The sequence below is a fragment of the Schistocerca gregaria genome, chromosome 4, assembly GCF_023897955.1.
Source record: "Schistocerca gregaria isolate iqSchGreg1 chromosome 4, iqSchGreg1.2, whole genome shotgun sequence".
NCBI lineage: Eukaryota > Metazoa > Arthropoda > Insecta > Orthoptera > Acrididae > Schistocerca > Schistocerca gregaria.
Window position 1 is genome coordinate 551,369,115 of NC_064923.1, and position 23,015 is coordinate 551,392,129.

At 42.3% G+C, this 23,015-nt stretch overlaps 1 protein-coding gene across 2 annotated transcripts in view; it reads left to right on the top strand.

The window, feature by feature from the left end:
- The window catches only part of LOC126267455 (uncharacterized), a 53,294-nt gene extending 37,052 nt beyond the window's left edge, over positions 1-16,242 (top strand). The window contains exons 4-5 of one of the 2 annotated variants that reach the window (XM_049972724.1): positions 2,002-2,145; positions 14,755-16,242. In XM_049972724.1, coding sequence (XP_049828681.1) covers positions 2,002-2,145; positions 14,755-14,850 — 240 coding nt within the window. In that variant the 3' untranslated portion in view covers positions 14,851-16,242. The remainder of the gene's footprint in view (positions 1-2,001; positions 2,146-14,754) is intronic. The other variant, XM_049972723.1, reaches the window with a different exon arrangement.
- The last annotated feature ends 6,773 nt before the right edge of the window (positions 16,243-23,015 follow it).

Sequence of the window (23,015 nt, forward strand, 5' to 3'; positions counted from 1 at the left end):
TGTGATGATTCCCTGTACCCTGTCCTTATTACAAATGAGTGTCTCTGCTGATACCGTCCTAGAGTGGGATTGCCAGTTGGAATGTCTCCCCCCCCCCCCCCCACCCCCCCACCCACCTACCACAACCCTCTTCTCCTCAGATGGTGTATGCTCCATGGATTAGGACCGACCTATCAAAGGATCCTAAGGTCTCTGTGGCTCCTACAGTATTCCAGCATCTGGTATGCTCCATCCTTGAAGAGGTCTGGGGTGCTACTATTTTTTACGTAGATGGTTCTAAAATATGGGTAAAATGGGATATTATTTTGTGCCTCCTACTGGCATGGTACGCAATTTCCTGCTTCGATCATGTGTGTTCACAGTAGAGCTGCTACCCATTAACAGGATCCCCCATTTTGTTACTCAGGCCTCCCTCCACAGTGTTTTAATGTGTACAGACTCGGTGAGCAGCCTGTAGGTTATAGATTGATGCTACTGTCATCACCCTTTGATCTCTGCTATCCATGAACTTCTCTACCCTGACTGCTCAGTTGTCTTTCTTTGCTTCTTGAGTCATGTGGGCATCCCAGGGTATGGACTGACGGACAGTTTGGCTAGAGGCACACTCTTACCTGATGTTTCCTTTCATGATTCCAGGTGCAAATATATGGATACACATCAAACCTCTTTACCCAAAAGTGGCATGATCTCTGGTGCACTACTGCTCTCGGTAATAAACTGTTCCTTCCACTCTTCTGAGAAGTAGTCCATTGTCTTATGCCACTGCATAATGGTCATACTAGGCTCATCCACTGTTTTCTGTTGTGTAACAAGCCACCCCCACAGTGTGGCTGTGGAGACAGACTGGCAGTATCACATACTTTGGTAGAACATCCCAGTCTTTTTGTCCTTCATATTAAGTATAGCCTTCCAGATTCCTTGCCTTTAATATTGACAGACGATTCACAGATGGTTGACCTGGTTCTGAGTTTCCTATGTGAAAGTGGATTTTATTTTCAGTTAAGAGGTTTTGTTTTACTCTTGGAGCAGCAGTGTGGTTGTGGTTGGGGTCTCTTGGTTTCCTGTGTCTAGGACCCATGACCACTCACCTTGCAAAGACTGATTTGACCCTCTGTTTTTCTAATTTTTAGATTTGGCCTACCCTGTTATGCCCTCTACTGTGTATTTTTTTACCTTCCTCTCTTTATGGTATGATCCCTCAGACTGGATTTGCCCACTTTCATCAAATACCACTGTCTTATGCAAGTAATTTTTGAATCTGGCATCTGATGACCTCGCCATTTAGTCCCATACTCCACCTCAGTCAGTGTCAGTCAGTCACTTAGTGGTTAAAATTCATATGGAGGTAATGTGTGTGTGAGAATGTCATCATCAGTTTTGATTTAAACTCCACAAAAAAATTTACTTACACTCATTTAATTTCCATAATATTTTGTGTGTTGAACAGTATTGATGTCTGCAGTACAGTTTTCCTGGATGTGAGTACGGTCACACGCAGTTGCATTGTAGACAAATATTTCCTTGGTAGCATTTTGGGCACTGCTTTACTATCCAGAATGCAATTAATATTCATTAGCAAACTCCCATTTAGATAAACTAAGCTTTCTTGTTGTTATTGCTATTAAAATGAAGCATCTGCAAGTCTTTGACACTGCCCTTTCCCTTTTGTTACCACTTCCACCATTTTGTCTATTCCTGCTGTTAAATTCATATTTTCAAAGTTGTTAATACACCAATATTAATAATCATTGTCTAATAGTCCTTTAATTGCAAATGATACTGTCACAACATCTGTAAATTGTTTTTGGCAATAAGCGATGTGTAAGTGGTGGTTACCCTGGCTTTATTTTGCTTAAAAATGCACAGATAGATAACAAAAAATTATTACATTTTCATGTACCTGTTACTACTTTTTACTTCTAGTTGACAGAAATTATAATTTTCTCAATGTGAACATCATGTAAAAGATTTTAGGTGACACATTGAATTTCTTATTTACAGGGAACTGCAGGTCTTGAAAGAATAGTGACATTATTCTTTTTTTGTGCTGATTTGGCTATAAGAGCTCTTTGTGAGGGCAATGTTGCTCTCTTTCATGACATAGTGTCGTGGACCATATTTTATTTGCGAAGGAGTGATTCTCTGGTAAGTTATTTTTAATGCAGGCAAGCAACCATACAGTTTTGCGTATTTTTTTATCATTCGTTTGTGCTGCTGCTACAGCTACTGACATTGATGTCACCATTATTATAGTCAATTTGTTATATTTATTATTTACGCTATGTATTCTTTAGGCTTCCAGCTGTGAAGTGTTCTGAACAATTCTACTTAACCTTCAAGGTTTATTCAGCTAATTGTAAAGGTTAGTTTGTGGTATCATGTCAGAGTAGGGACTGAATTTTTAGATGGGTGTGGTGTGTGCTTGGCAATATTTTGTCTGCAATAGATAGAAACTTCACAACCTTACTGAAGAATTTATTAGTATGGCAAGCATTTAATATTTTAAAACTCTCATTTTTAGCATTTTCCTCATTTACAGATTATTTAACATCAGTTTTTCTACTTTATGCATGTATTACTCTTTGGCTTATATATTTTATAAAAACATTTATTAATACTAAAGTTTTGAAGAGACTGTAATGTAATTAGTGTCAGGCTTACTATAATTATTGTATCTATGCAAATGTAAGACGACCCTGAATATAAAATGACTTTTTTTTTAAAAAAGCCCCATGAGCAAAATTTATTTTTAACATATTGTGACTAATGAAAATTACAAACTGTTTCACTGACAAAAAATATCTGCCAAATAGTTAACAAACTTAAGGCTTAATTGTCTACCTTTTGATAATACTAAGAAATAAAATAAACAAATCTTGTCTTATAATCAGGTAAATATGCCAACTGTAAAAGTGGCGAAAGTCAATGGCTGGTTGGTTCCTATATAGGAAACACATTTCTACACTTGTTGCAACTTTAGATGAACAAGATGGTGTTAATATTCTGATGCATGAAGTTCTGCTATGTTATTTTTATCATCAGATTATTCCAAAACTCTGCTACTTCCAAACTTCAGATCTGCTATCTGTTGTTGTTCCTCATTGAAAAGTACTATATAACTGCAAACCTAGAAATGCTGAATGTAGTTCCATGGTACAAAAGATTTGTGTTAGTCTTAGAAAAAGACTTGGAAATTGCAACATCCAGTATTTACAGTAGATTATTGGGTGTAATAAAACAATCTGTTTCTATCAGCAATGAAAGGAACTTTGTACACAGTCCAACTTTGTACACAGTCCAACTTTGTACATAGTCCTGTTACATACAACCCAATTTGTATGTGACTGTCATTACAAACAACATAGAGGTTTTGATTGTAGTGGAAGTAACCTTGCCTGTCAAGATAAGGTGGAAATGAGGTCACATTACTTCATTTCACAATTGTTTAAATCGGAGATTGTAAGCTGTAGTAAATCCACATTTCTGACCCCAATGATAGTTGCATTGTCAAGGATGCCTCACTATGTAAAATAAGCTGTTGAACTGTGAACAAAGTAATTTTGTTAACACCAATATTATTCTCTGGGGTAGAGGTATCTGCAAGTGTATTCCTCACTATAACTGTGTTGACAGTATGGGAAATAAGAAAGTAAAAACAATAATGTCAATTACTAGTACTGTTGTATCTTAAAGTAATATAATATGCTCTCTCCAGAGAGCTAATAAAGCTCAGGTTAATGATGTGTGAATGATTGAAGTATGCACTCTTGCAGTGGGAGTACATCATAATTCTAAACTCACATCAGAAACTACTAACAGCATTCATAGATCCTAGGATCTCTACTATTTTTGTGGTGAACTTGAACATTGTTAAAATGGGTTTAAAATATGATTACTACTCTTACATGGGCCTTGACTGTGACATTATATCTGAATCTTACTAAAAATCAGCAGGTTGATTTCCTTGGACTTCATCTGATTTTGGCTGATGGGGCACAGCATAGTACCTAATACAATTGAAACATCAAGCTGAATGTCATCCAGTGTTCATTGTGTACATAGATCAGTTTTTCTCCTCCGCATGGACTCTTGATATGACTGAGAGAATAGAGTTAATTGTACTGGTGATCTTACGGAAGCCTTCCATACCACAAGGGGCAATAATCCGGGTAATATGCATGTAATCAAGTAAAATGATTTTAGTCAGATGATTACAAAAATACACCTTGGCAACAGAAAACAAACAAACCATCAAAAAGGAAAACAGAGAGAACATAACGTTGGCAAAGTTTAGACGCTAGCCCAAAGAACAGTATTTACACTTTTAATCATTGTTCACAGATGTCACTTTCTGCACAGCCCCTGCCACCCGCCACGGTAGAGTGCAACTCCAGGAATGTGTGGGTATTTGTAATGCATTCTGTAGCCTACTATAGTGTAGACTACTGGTGTGTCGAGTTATTTCTGTGGACTTGTTTACAGAGGTGAGGGTAACCCTGAGGTTGTGATTTTGCCAACTGCTTGGTTGGTTTGAAGTAGCTGATGTTAAGTCCCAAGTTTCCTGCTTGTGCAAAGGGGTATTTGGTGTCTGCAAATATGATGGTTTGACCAGTTCGTGATTCTAGTAGTGGTTTGCTGTTCCATTATTTTCACCATATGTTCATTGTGTTGGAGTATTTGGGAAGAAGCAGAGTATGATGGTTTGCTGGTTGTAACTGTGGGTACACTGCATCTGCCCTTAGCATCACATTGCACTTCTGATGTGCAACTTGTTCTCAAATGACAATCTCTTTTAATGCTGGGCCACACAAATTTGTCATTAGCTTAATGGTGGCTTTTGTGCTGGGATGGAAGAGGTTATGAATACGGTCAAATAGTTTTACGTAGCATTTCAGGCACAAATGGTGATTAGAGACACATCATGTCTTGGTGTTTGTTTGAACTAGAGAACAGTTGAATTGCTTTGTAACTACTCCTCCAGGTGTTTGTCTGTGGCTTGTGCTGCAATGAGCTGACTAATTTATCATGAAAGATGTGATGCCAAGCCTGCGGAAAAATCAGCAATTACAAGAAAAGTCAGCAACTGTTTTCCTCTTATGTTTTATGTACATCGTAAAATGACTAATGAACTGTAGTTAGTGAAATTGTTGGAGAACCAGCCCTCTTTGACTTTCAAGAAAGTGAACGTGATAGGTTTGTGGTCTGTATAGATTAAAAATGGTCTGGCATAAGAGAGTACATCCCGTACTGCTTCATAGATGGCCAGCAGCTCGTGGCTCTATGTACTCAATTGGTTTGTACTCTTGTCAATTTTCTCCACATATTGATGGAGAGCTGTAATGATAGCAGGAAGGCTAACATCTACCACTGATGCTAATGGCACATTACAGACCAGATGAGAAAAAAGAACTGCTCACCTTTCCAAAGGTGTGTTGCATCTCTACCATCCATGCAAGGAGCATTGGACCATGGTGGTGGTACTTGCCAGTTCCGCTGTCAGTGGTGTGTGTTTCTTTGCTGCTACTGGCGGGTGTTTGTGGTTGATGTTAACAATTCCTAGGAATCTTCTTAGCTGCTGTAAATCCTTTCAGTGCGGGATTTTTTGAAGACCCTCTATCTTCTCTTTTAATGGACAACTATTAGCTGCAGAAACTGTGTGGCTGGGGATTGTTACTTGTTTCCTTCACAGAAGACATTTTATTTAATTTACTATCGCACTATTTCCACATCCTGTTGAACACTGCACAGAGATGTTTGCCATGTAATACTACTGTTTGAGGAAATGCAGAAATATTGTCAAGAGATAAAACAAATTGTCACACTACTTTATGGTGGCAACAATAATGCTTTCGCCCGAGGTTGGTGTTGGTCTTAGCCCCCAGTACATTCTATCAGAGATGCTCGCACATTCGCGAGTCAGATTTAAATACCTGGAATAGGCAGTGGCTGTATGCGGTTCAAATACAGCCTTTAATTTTTTGATATGAAGCACCTGAAGATGCAAATTTAATTTGTGAAACAGGTCATATTCTCCAAAAAAGAATTCTAGCAGTCGCGGGACCTGGTTCACTCAAATCATAGGAATTGAATCTTCATAGCACTGCATTTACAAAATATGCAATGACTGGACAGCATTTTTTAGCCCAAATATCATCCATAGATACTAAAGACCAAAAGGTGTTACCACTGCGGTTGTGGGGAGAATCCTTTTGCTGTAGGAATCTGGTATAAGCTTTTTTACTGTCTGTCAGGTGTGCTAAAATTGTAGCTTTGGCTAACAATTTTGTGAAATCCCTTATACCAGGGAGTGGGTAGCAATTGGGGATGATCCACTTACATGAAGCACAATATTGTCTGCACGGCCTCTACATGCAATCCTTCTTTCTCACTAGATATAATGGTGATGCTCAGAGGCTGTCGGATCTGCCTGTTATACATGTCCGTATCATTTCCTCAAGTTCTGCTTTTGGAACTGTAAAACGGTCAGGTACCAATCTATGTGGCTATTAAGACTGTTTGGCCAGGTGTTGTAAGGTGGTGCACCATGGTAGGCAGTGCTTTACCTAAGTGGCCAGTAATGGTATTGGAAGCATTTTTCCGGGAAAGCGCTGGCAGACAGGCACATGAACAAAACACACACACACACACACACACACACACACACACACACACACACACACACACACACACACACACACACACACACACACACACAGAATTACGAGCTTTCGCAACTGGCAGTTGCTTCGTCAGGAAAGAGGGAAGGAGAGGGAAAAATGAAAGGATGTGGGTTTTAAGGGAGAGGGTAAGGAGTCATTCCAATCCCGGGAGCGGAAAGACTTCCCTTAGGGGAAAAAAAGGACAGGTGTACACACACACACACACACACACACACACACACACACACACACACACACACACACACATCCATCTGCACATACACACATCCATCTGCACATACACAGATACGCGCGTGCGCGTGCGAGCGTACACCTGTCCTTTTTTTCCCCTAAGGGAAGTCTTTCCGCTCCCGGGATTGGAATGACTCCTTACCCTCTCCCTTAAAACCCACATCCTTCCCTCTTTCCTGACGAAGCAACTGCCAGTTGGGAAAGCTCGTAATTCTGTGTGTGTGTGTGTGTGTTAGTGTGTTTTGTTCATGTGCCTGTCTGCCGGCGCTTTCCCGCTTGGTAAGTCTTGGAATCTTTGTTTTTAATAAATTTTTCCCATGTGGAAGTTTCTTTCTATTTTATTTACATCATCATTTATTTGAACCCAACAATTACGTTTGTTATTGTCTCTGTTGCATTTCGAAATCTTCTCTATCGTCTTACTTTCTCTTTTCGTTTGTACAAGAAGTTTCACTTTGTATTCATCTTCCATTTTTCCGTAATCTACCATACATTTTATCCTGCCTAATTATACTCAATAATACGTAATTTACTTCCAAACCATAACCTAAAATTTTCAACGCTTTCAACATAACCGCTGCTATAAAATCCATTGTTCCAAGTTTACAAACATTTCGTGTAAACTCGTGAATACTATTTCACAGCTTCAGTTCCTTTCACCCATTACACAACCATCTCAGTTTTTTTCCAATAACTTTCGTTTTATTTCCATTCCCGTTTTTCCCACAAAACCGATCATTTTTTAGCAGCTTCCCACAGGTTTACACGTTATTATTTCTTCATCAAACAATTGTTAGCCTCATTATCATAACCTGCCAGTACATAACCAGTCCTTTGAATACTTTTACACACATATTCTTCGAGATTTTATTCGAAAATTTTTTTCGAATTTTATTTTTTCGCAAATTATTTTTTCGAAAAAAAATTTTTCGAAATTTTCTTGAATTTCCCCACCCTTTAACGTGATCTGGACACAACATAACTACCCAACCTTTGCACCCATTGTTGTTCACCAACCTAAGTTCAGCACATGATCAACATAGCTCATCTCAAACCAACACTTTTTCGACTTTTTTCACACCTTTATCTCTCCCTATATAAATCTCTCTTTACTCTCACTTTAACCTCATATTACCCTTTCCACCTACTAATACCATGTCAACCTCACAACATCCCTACAACGACCCCATTAAATTTTATTTACATTCCCTCCGCAAACATGCCTTCACCCTAGCCAGATTACGCTCCCATATTTTATTCACTCAGGCTTGCCTGACATTTGGCATTACTCCCAAAGGCCTCACACTTAAGGTTCCCATCTCTGGCTGCAATCCTTCTTTCCATCAGTCCTTATACCAGTTCCAAACAGCACAATCCATAGCCCTCACCCGCCTAATCCTTCACCTATACATCGACTCGGCCAATGAACACACCCGTCAACTCCTATCCCAAATCAGAGTCCTCAATCTTTCCTCTCCCACATCCACACCGGCTGTACATAGCATCCTCTTACAGGCCAACCGCAAATTAGAACAACATGCCACCCTCCACCTCATAAAACTATCCAATCTCCTGGTTTCCCACCTCCGGAAAGGCAACTCGCTCACCCTCCACAACCTTTCCAACAAACCTCAACCTCCTCTCATTGCACACAGACCCAGTCTCTCCCATCTACTCAATCTCCCACTTCCAGCTCCACTCCCCCCAACACCTCAAAATTCTAGTCAACACAATCTGGAACCACAACACCCAATTCAGTAGTTAACCTTTCCTCCAAACCCCTCTCCCAATCCGAAACCTCTGTCCTATCCAAAGGCCTCACCTTCAGCCCCACTCCCAGGTTCAACCAAACTGCCCTTGTCAAAGATTTACTGTCCTACACTCGTAGTCTCTGCTGGAAATATCACTTTGCCACGAAGAAAAACAATCCTGATCCCACTCCTAATGATCCAACTCCCCAAGACAATATCCAAATTGAACCCTGCCTGCAACAGTTCCGTCCTCAATCACAGCGGAACCCACCTCCTCTTCCTCAAAATCACCCTCTCCAAACCTTCCAGGAATTTCTCACTTCCAGCCTTGTCTCTCAATCTTTCTTGAAAAACCTTAATCCTACTCCCAACATCACCACAGCTGAATCCCAGGCTATCCGTGATCTGAAAGCTGACCGATCCATCATCATTCTTCCGGCTGACAAGGGTTCCACGACCGTGGTACTTGATCGTCGGGAGTATGTGGCTGAGGGACTGCGTCAGCTTTCAGACAACTCTACATACAAAGTTTGTCGAGGTAATCCCATTCCTGATGTCCAAGCGGAGCTTCAAGGAATCCTCAGAACCTTAGGCCCCCTACAAAACCTTTCACATGACTTCATCAAACTCCTGACCCCACCGACACCTCGCACTCCTACCTTCTACCTACTTCCTAAAATTCACAAACCCAAACATCCTGGCCGCCCCATTGTAGCTGGTTACCAAGCCCCCACAGAACGTATCTCTGCCTACGTAGATCAACACCTTCAACCCATTACATACAGTCTCCCATCCTTCATCAAAGACACCAACCACTTTCTCGTACGCCTGGAATCCGTACCCAGTCTGTTACCCCCGGAAACCATCCTTGTAACCATTGATGCCACTTCCCTATACACGAATATCCCGCACGTCCAGGGCGTCACTGCAATGGAGCACTTCCTTTCACACCGATCACCTGCCACCCTACCTAAAACCTCTTTCCTCGTCACCTTAGCCAGCTTCATCCTGACCCACAACTTCTTCACTTTTGAAGGCCAGACATACCAACAATTAAAGGGAACAGCCATGGGTACCAGGATGGCCCCCTCGTATGCCAACTTATTTATGGGTCGCTTAGAGGAAGCCTTCTTGGTTACCCAAGCCTGCCAACCCAAAGTTTGGTACAGATTTATTGATGACATTATCATGATCTGGACTCACAGTGAAGAACAACTCCAGAATTTCCTCTCCAACCTCAACTCCTTTGGTTCCATCAGATTCACCTGGTCCTACTCCAAATCCCATGCCACTTTCCTAGACTTTGACCTCCATCTGTCCAATGGCCAGCTGCACACATCTGTCCACATCAAACCCACCAACAAGCAACAGTACCTCCATTATGACAGCTGCCACCCGTTCCATATCAAACGGTCCCTTCCCTACAGCCTAAGCCTTCGTGGCAAACGAATCTGCTCCAGTCCTGAATCCCTCGACCATTACACCAACAACCTGAAAACAGCTTTCGCATCCCGCAACTACCCTCCCAACCTGGTACAGAAGCAGATAACCAGAGCCACTTCCTCATCCCCTCAAACCCAGAACCTCTCACAGAAGAACCCCAAAAGTGCCCCACTTGTGACAGAATACTTCCCGGGACTGGATCAGACCTTGAATGTGGCTCTCCAGCAGGGATACGACTTCCTAAAATCCTGCCCCGAAATGAGATCCATCCTTCATGAAATCCTTCCCACTCCACCAAGAGTGTCTTTCCGCCGTCCACCTAACCTTCGTAACCTCTTGGTTCATCCCTATGAAATCCCCAAACCACCTTCCCTACCCTCTGGCTCCTACCCTTGCAACCGCCCCCGGTGTAAAACCTGTCCTATGCACCCTCCCACCACCACCTACTCCAGTCCTGTAACCCGGAAGGTGTACATGATCAAAGGGAGAGCCACATGTGAAAGCACCCACGTGATTTACCAACTGACCTGCCTGCACTGTGACGCTTTCTATGTGGGAATGACCAGCAACAAACTGTCCATTCGCATGAATGGACACAGGCAGACAGTGTTTGTTGGTAATGAGGATCACCCTGTGGCTAAACATGCCTTGATGCACGGCCAGCACATCTTGGCACAGTGTTACACCGTCCGAGTTATCTGGATACTTCCCACCAACACCAACCTATCCGAACTCCGGAGATGGGAACTCGCCCTTCAGTATATCCTCTCTTCTCGATATCCGCCAGGCCTCAACCTCCGCTAATTTCAAGTTGCCGCCGCTCATACCTCACCTGTCTTTCAACAACTTCTTTGCCTCTGTACTTCCGCCTCGACTGACATCTCTGCCCTTACTCTTTGCCTTTAAATATGTCTGCTTGTGTTTGTGTGTTTGTGTGTTTGTGTGTTTGTGTGTTTGTGTGTTTGTGTGTTTGTGTGTTTGTGTGTTTGTGTGTTTGTGTGTTTGTGTGTTTGTGTGTTTGTGTGTTTGTGTGTTTGTGTGTTTGTGTGTTTGTGTGTTTGTGTGTTTGTGTGTTTGTGTGTTTGTGTGTTTGTGTGTTTGTGTGTTTGTGTGTTTGTGTGTTTGTGTGTTTGTGTGTTTGTGTGTTTGTGTGTTTGTGTACACCTGTCCTTTTTTTTTCCCCTAAGGGAAGTCTTTCCGCTCCCGGGATTGGAATGACTCCTTACCCTCTCCTTTAAAACCCACATCCTTTCATTTTTCCCTCTCCTTCCCTCTTTCCTGACGAAGCAACTGCCAGTTGCGATTGTTGACCCGCTAGATGGTGCTGCCATAGTTCAAACGGACGTCAACTGCATTTTTAAAATACGAACCCTATTTTTTATTACATATTAGAGTAGTACATAAAGAAATATGAATGTCTTAGTTCGACCTCTTTTTCACTTTGTGATGGATAGCACTGTAATAGTCACAAATATATGTCTCACAATTTTAGACAAACAGTTGGTAACAGATAGCTTTTCAAATTAAAATACAGAACATAGGTATGTTTGAACATTTTATTTCAGTTGTTCCAATGTGATACATGAACCTTTGTGAATTTCTCATTTCTGAGATAGCACGTTGTTACACTGTGATCACCTGTAAATACCACATTAATGCAATAAATGCTCAAGATGTTGTCCGCCAACCACAATACATTTGGCAATACGTGTAACGACGGTCCTCTAAACAGTGATTAGTTCACCTTCCATAATGTTCGCACATGCATTGACAATGCACTGACACATGTTGTCAGGCATTGTCAGTGGATCACGATTGCAAATATCCTTCAACTTTCCCCATAGAAAGAAATCCAGGAATGTCAGATAGGGTGAACGTGTGGGCCATGGTAGGGTGCTTAGTCAACCAATCCACCTGTCATGAAACATGCTATTAAATACCGCTTCAACCTCACGCGAGCTATGTGGCGGACATCCATCATGTTGTAGGTACGTCGCCATTCTGTCATGCAGTGAAACATCTTGTAGTAACATTGGTAGAACATTACGTAGGAAATCGGCATACATTGCACCATTTAGATTGCTATCGATAAAATGGGGGCCAATTATTCTTCCTCCCATAATGCCACCCCATACATTAACCCACTAAGGTCGCTGATGTTCCGCTTGTCGCAGCCATCATGGATTTTCCGTTGCCCAACTGTGCATATTATGCTGGTTTACGTTGCTGCTCTTGGTGAATGATGCTTCGTAGCTAAATAGAACGTGTGTAAAAGTCTGTCATCGTCCCATAATTTCTCTTCTGCCCAGTGGCAGAACTGTACACGAGATTCAAAGTCGTCGCCATGCAATTCCTGTTTCATAGAAATATGGTACAGGTGCACTTGATGTTGTAGCATTCTCAACCCCGACATTTGAGATTCCAGATTCTTGTGCAATTTGTCTGTTACTGATGTGTGGATTAGCTGTGACAGCAGCTAAAACACCTACTTGGGCATCATCATTAGTTGCAGGTCGTGGTTAAAGTTTCACATGTCTGAGCACTTTGTTTCCTTACATACCATAACTATCTGGCGAACGGTCCGGACATTGTTGCTCAATGTTTTGGACGACATCATTCATACATAGCACAGGCCCGTTGGGCATTTTGATCACAATAGCCGTACATAAACATGATATCGATCCTTTCTGTAATTGGTAAATGGTCCATTTTAACACGGGTAACGTATCATGAAGCAAATACCGTCCGCATTGGCAGAATGTTAAATGATACCACGTACTTATACATTTGTTACTATTACAGTGCCATCTATCACAAAGCGAAAAAAGTGGTCCAACTAAAACATTCATATTTCTTTACGTGCTACACGAATATGTATTAAAAAAATGAGGGTTCCTATTTTAATAAATGCAGTTGATATCTGTTTGACATATGGCAGCACCATCTAGCAGGCCCACCATAGTGCCATCTGGTTTCCCCCTTCAAACTAGAAGAGTTTCGTTCTTTGTAGTTTTTTCATTTGATGCTTATTTCGTGAGATATTTGGCCCAGTCACTATCAATGGACCACCCTGTATACAGAAATCCGCAGGCACCAATACGGTGCATGGTGGAGGATACCCTACGCCATTCCTAGTCTACTTACAAACAGTGTGAGGGGAAAAATAACTCTGTATACCTCCATATGAGACCTAATTTTTGTTTTCTTCATGGTCCTTACGCGAATGTACATCGCCACCAGTAGACTTGTCCAGCAGTAATCTGATACCTATTCCCTAAATTTTGTCAATAGTGCGCCTCAAAGAATACCACTTTCAATCCAGTGATTTCCATTTTAGTTTCCAAAGCTTTTCTGTAGTCTGTAGCAGTACTAAAGAATGGGTCCCACTAGTGTCCCATGTGCACTCTCCATTATGAATGGACCACACATTCAAAATTCTCCTACCAAACCAAAGTTGACCGTTTGTCTTCCCTACTGCAATCCTTATTGGATTACAGCGTCAAGCCTAGATATTTAATCAGTGTGACTCAGTCGGCTAGCACCCTACTAATGCTGTATTTGAATATTATTAGTTTACAGGATTATATTGGTGGTGGTGGTGTGGGCTTCATTCACCCAAGTGAAGAAGATTTTTGACTGGAAATGGTTACTTGTAGACGCTTTGCAGCCAGTCATGGGCTTCACATTCCCAAACAATGAAATTTTTATGGATAACAGTGCACCATGTCTCAGGCCACAATTGTTCAGTTACATTGAAAAACATTGTGGACGATTCTAGGGAATAATTTGGCTACTCAGATTGTCTGACACGAATCTCATCAAACATAGTGAACATAATCGAAAGTTAAGTTTGTGCACAAATCCTGCATCAGTATTTCTGCAGGGGACTTGCAGCGACTTAATGAATCCATGCTGCGCTGCACCTGGCAAAAGGTAGGCTGGCTGGGCAGTTCTAGGTGGTAGAGTCTGGAACTGCACGATCACTATGGTCGCAGGTTAGAATCCTGCCTCGGGCATGGATGTGTGTGATGTCCTTAGGTTAGTTAGAGGACTGATGATCTCAGAAGTTATGTCCCATAGTGCTCAGCCATTTGAACCATTTCTTTGAACAAAAGGTAGTTGCTGCACTACACCTTGACAAAAGGTAGTTGCTTAGATGTTAATTTATTTCAGTTCTGAAAAAGATTCTCAAGGTTGTCATGTTTTGTCTGTGTGTATGGAAATGTTAAACCATTTCATATGTTACATTTTTCTAAGTACACCAAAAACTGTGCCACAGCCCCTGTTGACCTGACATCATTGCATTAATTTATTGATCAGTTGATAAGTTTCTTGAACTGTTGTATTTTCAGAGCTTTGTTTAATGAGCTGTTGGCTCATTCACTGGCTTTGTTGTGGTGGAAGTGTGTGTTTATCCATTTAAGCTTCATTCCAGATAGAACAGAGTTTAATTGAATCTCTCACCTAAATTATAGAGCCTAATTTCGTCATTGGGCTCAGTGTTTAGAGTGTAATATTATTTAGAAAAGGGCAAATGAGAATAGGGGTTCTTGTGATCTATGAGCAGGTCTTTGTAAAAGTGCTGGCAGTGATGGTTTTCTTCCCTCAAATTTACAATTTTATTTATTCATTCATTTATTTATTTGCAGGTTGCTGCTTCTCCAAAAAGATCGTCCTACATCATTACTTTAACAACATGCATAGTTGGTATAGTAACTCTCATGTTCTTAATAAAAAGGATTTAATTGCGGAAAAATGGAATTGTGCAACTTATTTTGTATGTTGTTATTTATGTTAATATTCTTCTTACAAGTAAGCATTACTATGCTCAGAGGTAAATCTATTAAAGGAATTGTTAATTATACAAACACTTTATCACGTGTGTTCCGAAATACGTTAGTATGTGAATATAGATCTAAATTTGGTTTGTAAGGAATATACATATTATGTATGTAGGTATTATTCTTTCTTGTGTTTTAAGGATGTTTATTTGTTAAATGTATTCATTAATTTTCTCAATTTGTAGTAACACTTTTTAAAAATTTATTTAAAAATAAATATTATTGAGACTTTCAACAGTAATCAGATTTTTTGTGGATCAGGTGCATTTATTCAGGAAATGGGTGTGTTTTCTTTTCAGACAGCAGTTGTACTGTTGCATAATAGGTATGGGTTACCTGTAATCATCCTTGTATTGCTTGAGGATTTCCAAAAGCTTTTATAATATTTTTGTTAATGAAGAATTTCTGTGAGAAGTATATGCTAAACGTTACTTTTAATGTTTGGTTATAAATAATTCACTTGTTGGTTGATTAAGTCTAACACCTCTATTCACATATCATAACCAGGCTACACCAACCAGTCAGTTTCAGTGGCAATACTTCGTATGAATCTCCTTATCTCATAAGTCACATTTTATAAAAACACAGTTGCCCACAATTCATTATTAAAGTCATCACAAATGTTTTGTGTGGCACTGCTTCTCAGTCCACAGCCACTACTTGTAGATGGAGTAAACAATTACTATTCACAAGAACCAAATTAGTTCATTTGACCAGAAAATTTCTGGCAACAGAAGTATAGAGTAAAACTTTGAAATTAAGTGCATAAAAGTGGACAATATTTTGGTCATACTAAAGACATAAATACCAATTATCTTTTAATTTGGTGTCCAATAAATTAAAACATGTTATTGTAAAGTCTGGAGTGTTGGCTTTCTAATTGTAAAGTGTCAGTACAGCCAAAACTTCTCATTAGTTCACTCAAAATATATCATTTAACATCATTATAAAAGGTTCAATTACTCACTATTTCCAATTAACAAGGTTTACAGTAAAACTAAATTCTTTTTTGTAATTGACACCTTGGAAATTCTCCTATGAATACTAAATTTGTTTGATATTATGATCTGAATAATTTTTGGATGCAACATACTAGGCATACAGGACATGGGTAACAAAATTTTGGTGAAAAAATTAAATGTTAGTAGTGGCAAAAGTGCAGAGGGACAAGTTTCCAGCTTGTACTGTTTCAACCTGATGATTGTAACCAGGTCCAGTGAAACATTAAACGTGAGAATTCTGAGTACTGTTAATATAGTATCAATTAATTACACCAAGAAAAATTCTGAAATTGAATGTAATGTGTATCCAAATGTACTTAACAAATGGATGTTGCATTGGTAGATCAGGCTTCCCACATTTTTAAGTCGGTGGCCTAAAAATATAGGCATAGGAACATTGTTTGCTTCAGAAGCAAAACCTGCAGGTACTACAAATAAAATTAGTTGACCAGTCTTAAAATGAAAGATTTGAGGTAACAGTAACAAAAGCATTGCTACTGGATCACAAAACTGGAAGGAAAAAAAAGCTTTCAGATAACCTTGCATAATGTATATACGTGCTGAAGGATGCCAAAGTAATATTGGTATTCTAGGTACATTTCTTAAGAAGAAGAAGAAGAAGAAGAAGAAGAAGAAGAAGAAGAAGACATTGAGTTTTAACTTCCTATTAATGTCATGAGAGCAAATGCTCAGATTGGACAGTAAATGAGATCAGATACGGTCATTTCTAAGGAACAAACGTGTTATTTCCTAATATGATTTAATGAAATGATACAAACCTGAGCTGCTTTGGGTGGTTAGAAACTTTAAACAATCAACTATTATAGATTCACAAATTCAGAATCTACAGTCTGTTGGCTGTGTGTGAAACTTTGTGTTGTCAGAATTGTAATTTGATGTTGAAGATCGTAGGAGGATCAGTTACATTGCGATACAATGGAAGTGGCCTGGGGTAATGAGCCGCTTCGGTGCAAGGGTGGTTTGCAGCAGTGAATTGTGAGGGTGGAGGACATTGGTATCTCAGAACAAATATCAAAGTTAGTTTTATTGAGATTCATACTACTACTACTACTTCTTCTTTTAGTGCTGTGCCACATCCCCTGTAGCACATGACACAGTTGACTTGGGTGCACAGCTGTGACCAGCTCTCAAGAAGTCTGCCATAACATTGTGTCTGGGAATGCTGACACCCAGGAGGGCCACTTAGCAGCACGCATTCCAGTTGGGTGTGGTGTCGCACTAGTGTTACGGAAGCCTGCCAGAACTTCTTTAGGGGATAAAAGCCCCTAGGAGTGGAACTTGTACCATGAGTGAAGGTGTGAGGGCCTGGTCACCCCCACCAGCCTAGGAGGGCGGCAGCTGTACCACCTGGGTCACAATCTGGTGCTTCCCGGGGCAGAAGTATGGCTGCTGCTGAAGTAGACCTGAAGGTGGCCCTCCAGTTAAAAGGCACCAAATCCAGGGAGGATGACTTGGTACTAGATTGCACAGTGGTGGTGAATTCCCAACCTCATGGCAGTTACTCACTGACTCGTAGCATTCTGGCATCCATTGTAGTCCTCTCTTCGTAGTACATGCTGTCTGACAGAAAAGACATTTGCTATAAGTGATGGTTATTATTGCTGTTTATTACCTCATTAGTTTGTAACCTCCTCCTCACTTATCGACCTTAATGACAGTGAAGAATTAAACCGCGCGTACCTAATGGAAATTAGGGAAAAGCAATCATTACCGAAGTTAATCTGTCGGTAAAGAGGGATGAAATGGTTACATCTAAATGAGAGGCAAAATGCAAATGAAACTGGTGGAAATTAATTTTGAAAAGGGGTAAAGTTAATAAGAAAGTAAATGTGCGGCAGTTATGTTAACAATTAACTAGTGGCAATTAGATATTTGAGATTTGGGGGAAATTGTCACCAGTCCTATGGACAATTACTAAAGTAACTGAAAAAGAGAGGTTATTACACATATAATTGGCTCTAGAAGTGTGGCAACTGAAGGTTGACATGTGTAGTGTGAAAACTGAAAGTTTGTCAGAAGTAATAAATGTTGCTACACTCTGACTTAATTTAGCAAAAGAATTAATAAAACCGGAAAATTGAAAGTTAATTTAGTGACTGAAATTAATAGTGAGCTTTGTTTCTGAAGCACATCGAAATTCAGTAAAATACGGTTAGTCTTGGGCTACCTCAACAATCACTTCAAAAGCTACTTGAATCTACGCAATTTAGAAATAAGAGATATCATTTTGGACTTTAATTAAATGATTCTGAACAGTTAAAAATGGTAAAATTTAGTACGTACAAAGCTGAGCTGCAGTCACAGGTAAGCTAAAATACGGTAACAAAACTCGCACTCTTAAATTGTGCTTGTGTAATCTAAATATTGTAGCCAGCTATGAATACCTTAACTGAACTTTGAAATTACAGCAGTGAAATCAAGTGATATTACTTTAATGCTGGCGTGTGAATTTAAACGACACTCGGGTTCAATCCGGAAAAGAAGGGGCCCTGCTTGGTAATGCAATTGGAACAATGAGCAACAAAGGTTTATTATACGTTGCTGTAATTTGGTGAGAAAAATTTAAGTTTGAAAAGCTGAGGTCTGCCATACAGTTCTAAACCTTCATGTGCTACCAGTCTTTCTTGCTGGTTGATTGAAGGTTTGAAGTCGTTGATCGAGGAGGTTGCGCTAACGCTTCCCGTCGGTGACACCATGTCGGAAACTAACATAGCAAGTCAAGTGCAAGGACATGCTGCCAAACCCCGAAAGTGCAGCAACTCGAGGGAGCTTCACACAACACACCTGCTCCACTGCACTACTCCAACCAGACTTTGCTCTGCCCGCACTCCACGCGGCAGAGTGAACACTACCAAAGATCCTAAACAATTTCGTTCACCACATGACCTATCAATGTAATCATACGATATCATATTTTTCCCAAGGGAAGACCCAGCGTAAAAATAGAAATAATATTTACAAAAAACAAACCAACTATACATAGACATAAGTGTGCGTGTGCGTGTGCGTGTGCGTGTGCGTGTGCGTGTGCGTGTGCGTGTGCGTGTGCGTGTGCGTGTGCGTGTGCGTGTGCGTGTGCGTGTGCGTGTGCGTGTGCGTGTGCGTGTGCGTGTGCGTGTGCGTGTGCGTGTGCGTGTGCGTGTGCGTGTGCGTGTGCGTGTGCGTGTGCGTGTGCGTGTGCGTGTGCGTGTGCGTGTGCGTGTGCGTGTGCGTGTGCGTGTGCGTGTGCGTGTGCGTGTGCGTGTGCGTGTGCGTGTGCGTGTGCGTGTGCGTGTGCGTGTGCGTGTGCGTGTGCGTGTGCGTGTGCGTGTGCGTGTGCGTGTGCGTGTGCGTGTGCGTGTGCGTGTGCGTGTGCGTGTGCGTGTGCGTGTGCGTGTGCGTGTGCGTGTGCGTGTGCGTGTGCGTGTGCGTGTGCGTGTGCGTGTGCGTGTGCGTGTGCGTGTGCGTGTGCGTGTGCGTGTGCGTGTGCGTGTGCGTGTGCGTGTGCGTGTGCGTGTGCGTGTGCGTGTGCGTGTGCGTGTGCGTGTGCGTGTGCGTGTGCGTGTGCGTGTGCGTGTGCGTGTGCGTGTGCGTGTGCGTGTGCGTGTGCGTGAAAGCGCCGGCAGACGGGCACATTAACAAAACACACAAACACACACACAGAATTACTAGCTTTCGCAACCGATGGTTGCTTCTTCAGGAAGGAGAGGGAAAGACGAAAGGATGTGGGTTTTAAGGGAGAGGGTAAGGAGTCATTCCAATCCCGGGAGCGGAAAGACTTCCCTTAGGGGAAAAAAAGGACAGGTGTACACTCACACACACACATCCATCCGCACATACACAGACACAAGCAGACATATTTAAAGGCAGGGTGTTTAGGCAGATGTCAGTCGAGGTGGAAGTGCAGAGGCAAAGATGAGTGACGGGTGAGGTATGAGTGGTGGCAACTTGAAATTAGCGGAGATTGAGGTCTGGTGGATAACGGGAAGAGAGGATATATTGAAGGGAAAGTTCCCATCTCCGGAGTTTGGATAGGTTGGTGTTGGTGGGAAGTATCCAGATAACCCGGACGGTGTAACACTGTGCCAAGATGTGCTGGCCGTGCACCAAGGCATGTTTTGCCACAGGGTGATACTCATTACCAACAAACACTGTCTGCCTGTGTCCATTCATGCGAATGGACAGTTTGTTGCTGGTCATTCCCACATAGAAAGCGTCACAGCGTAGGCAGGTCAGTTGGTAAATCACGTGGGCACTTTCACACGTGGCTCTGCCTTTGATCATGTACGTCTTCCGGGTTACAGGACTGGAGTGGGTGGTGGTGGGAGTGTGCATGGAACAGGTTTTACACCGGTGGCGGTTACAAGGGTAGGGAAGTTGGTTTGGGGATTTCGTAGGGATGAACCAAGAGGTTACGAAGGTTGGGCGGATGGCGGAAAGACACACTTGGTGGAGTGGGGAGGATTTCATGAAGGATGGATCTCATTTCGGGGCAGGATTTTAGGAAGTCTAATCCCTGCTGGAGAGCCACATTCAGAGTCTGATCCAGTCTTGGGAAGTATCCTGTCACAAGTGGAGCACTTTTAGGGTTCTTCTGTGAGAGGTTCTGGGTTTGAGGGGATGAGGAAGTGGCTCTGGTTATTTGCTTCTGTACCAGGTCGGGAGGGTAGTTGCAGGATGCGAAAGCTGTTTTCAGGTTGTTGGTGTAATGGTTCAGGGATTCAGGACTGGAGCAGATTCGTTTGCCACGAAGGCTTAGGCTGTAGGGAAGGGACCGTTTGATATCGTTTGATATGGAATGGGTGGCAGCTGTTATAATGGAGGTACTGTTTCTTGTTGGTGGGTTTGATGTGGACGGATGTGTGAAGCTGGCCATTGGACAGATGGAGGTCAACATCAAGGAAAGTAGCATGGGATTTGGAGTAGGACCAGGTGAATCTGATGGAACCAAAAGAGTTGAGGTTGGAGAGGAAATTCTGGAGTTGTTCTTCACTGTGAGTCCAGATCATGATAATGTCATCAATAAATCTGTGCCTAACTTTGGGTTAGCAGGCTTGGGTAACCAAGAAGGCTTCCTCTAAGCGACCCATAAATATGTTGGCATACGAGGGGGGCCATCCTGGTACCCATGGCTGTTCCCTTTGTTGGTATGTCTGGCCTTCAAAAGTGAAGAAGTTGTGGGTAAGGATGAAGCTGGCTAAGGTGATTAGGAAAGAGGTTTTAGGTAGGGTGGCAGGTGATCGGCGTGAAAGGAAGTGCTCCATTGCGGCGAGGGCTTGGACGTGCGGGATATTTGTCTATAGGGAAGTGGCATCAATGGTTACAAGGATGGTTTCCGGGGGTAACAGACTGGGTAAGGATTCCAGGCGTTCGAGAAAGTGGTAGGTGTTTCTTATGAAGGATGGGAGACTGCATGTAATGGGGTTGAAGGTGTTGATCTACGTAGGCAGAGATACGTTCTGTGGGGGCTTGGTAACCAGCTACAATGGGGCGGCAGGGATGTTTGGGTTTGTGAATTTTAGGAAGTAGGTAGAAGGTAGGAGTGCCTACAGGCCAACCACAAATTAGAACAGCATGCCACCCTCGACCTCAAAAAAACTACCTAATCTTCTGGTTTCCCACCTCCGGAAAGGCAACTCGCACACCGTCCACAACCTTTCCAACAAACCTCAACCTCCTCCTCATTGCACACAGACCCAGTCTCTCCCATCTACTGAATCTCCCACTTCCAGCTCCACTCCCTCCAAAACATCAAAATTCCAATCAACACAATCTGGAACCACAACACCCTAATTCAGTAACTGACATTTCCTCCAAAACTCTCTCCCAATCCGAAACCTCTGTCCTAACCAAAAGCCTCACCTTCAGCCCCACTCCCAGGTTCAACCAAACTGCCCTTGTCAAAGATTTCCTTTCCTACACTCGTAGTCTCTGCTGGAAATATCACTTTGCCATGAAGAAAAATAATCCTGATCCCACTCCTAATGATCCAACTCCCTAAGACACTATCCAAATTGAACCCTGCCTGGAACAGTTCCGTCCTCAATCACAGCGGAACCCACCTCCTCTTCCTCAAAATCACCCTCTCCAAACCTTCCAGGAATTTCTCAGTTCCAGCCGTGCCCCTGTCTTTCTTGAAAAACCTTAATCTTACCCCCAACATCACCACAGCCGAAGCCCAGGCTATCAGTGACCTGAAAGCTGACCGATCCATCATCATTCTTCCGGCTGACAAGGGTACCACGACCGTGGTACTTGATCGTCGAGAGTACATGGCTGAGGGACTGCTTCAGCTTTCAGATAACTCTACGTACAAAGTTTGCCAAGGTAATCGCATTCCTGATGTCCAGGCGGAGCTTCAAGGAATCCTCAGAACCTTAGGCCCCCTGCAAAACCTTTCACCTGACTCCATCAACCTCCTGACCCCACCGACACCTCGCACTCCTGCCTTCTACCTACTTCCTAAAATTCACAAACCCAAACATCCCGGCCGCCCCATTGTAGCTGGTTACCAAGCCCCCACAGAACGTATCTCTGCCTACGTAGATCAACACCTTCAACCCACTACATGCAGTCTCCCATCCTTCGTCAAAAACACCAACCACTTTCTCGAATGCCTGGAATCCTTACCCAGTCTGATTACCCCCGGAAACCATCCTTGTAACCATTAATGCCACTTCCTTATACACAAATATCTCGCACGTCCAGGGCCTCGCTGCAATGGAGCACATCCTTTCACACCGATCACCTGCCACCCTACCTGAAAACCTCTTTCCTCATCACCTTAGCCAGCTTCATTCTGACCCACAACTTCTTCACTTTTGAAGGCCAGACAAACCAACAAAGGGAACAGCCATGGGTACCAGGATGGCCCCCCCTCGTATGCCAACCTATTTATGGGTTGCTTAGAGGAAGCCTTCTTGGTTACCCAAGCCTACCAACCCAAAGTTTGGTACAGATTCATTGATGACATCTTCATGATCTGGACTCACAGTGAAGAACAACTCCAGAATTTCCTCTCCAACCTCAACTCCTTTGGTTCCATCAGATTCACCTGGTCCTACTCCA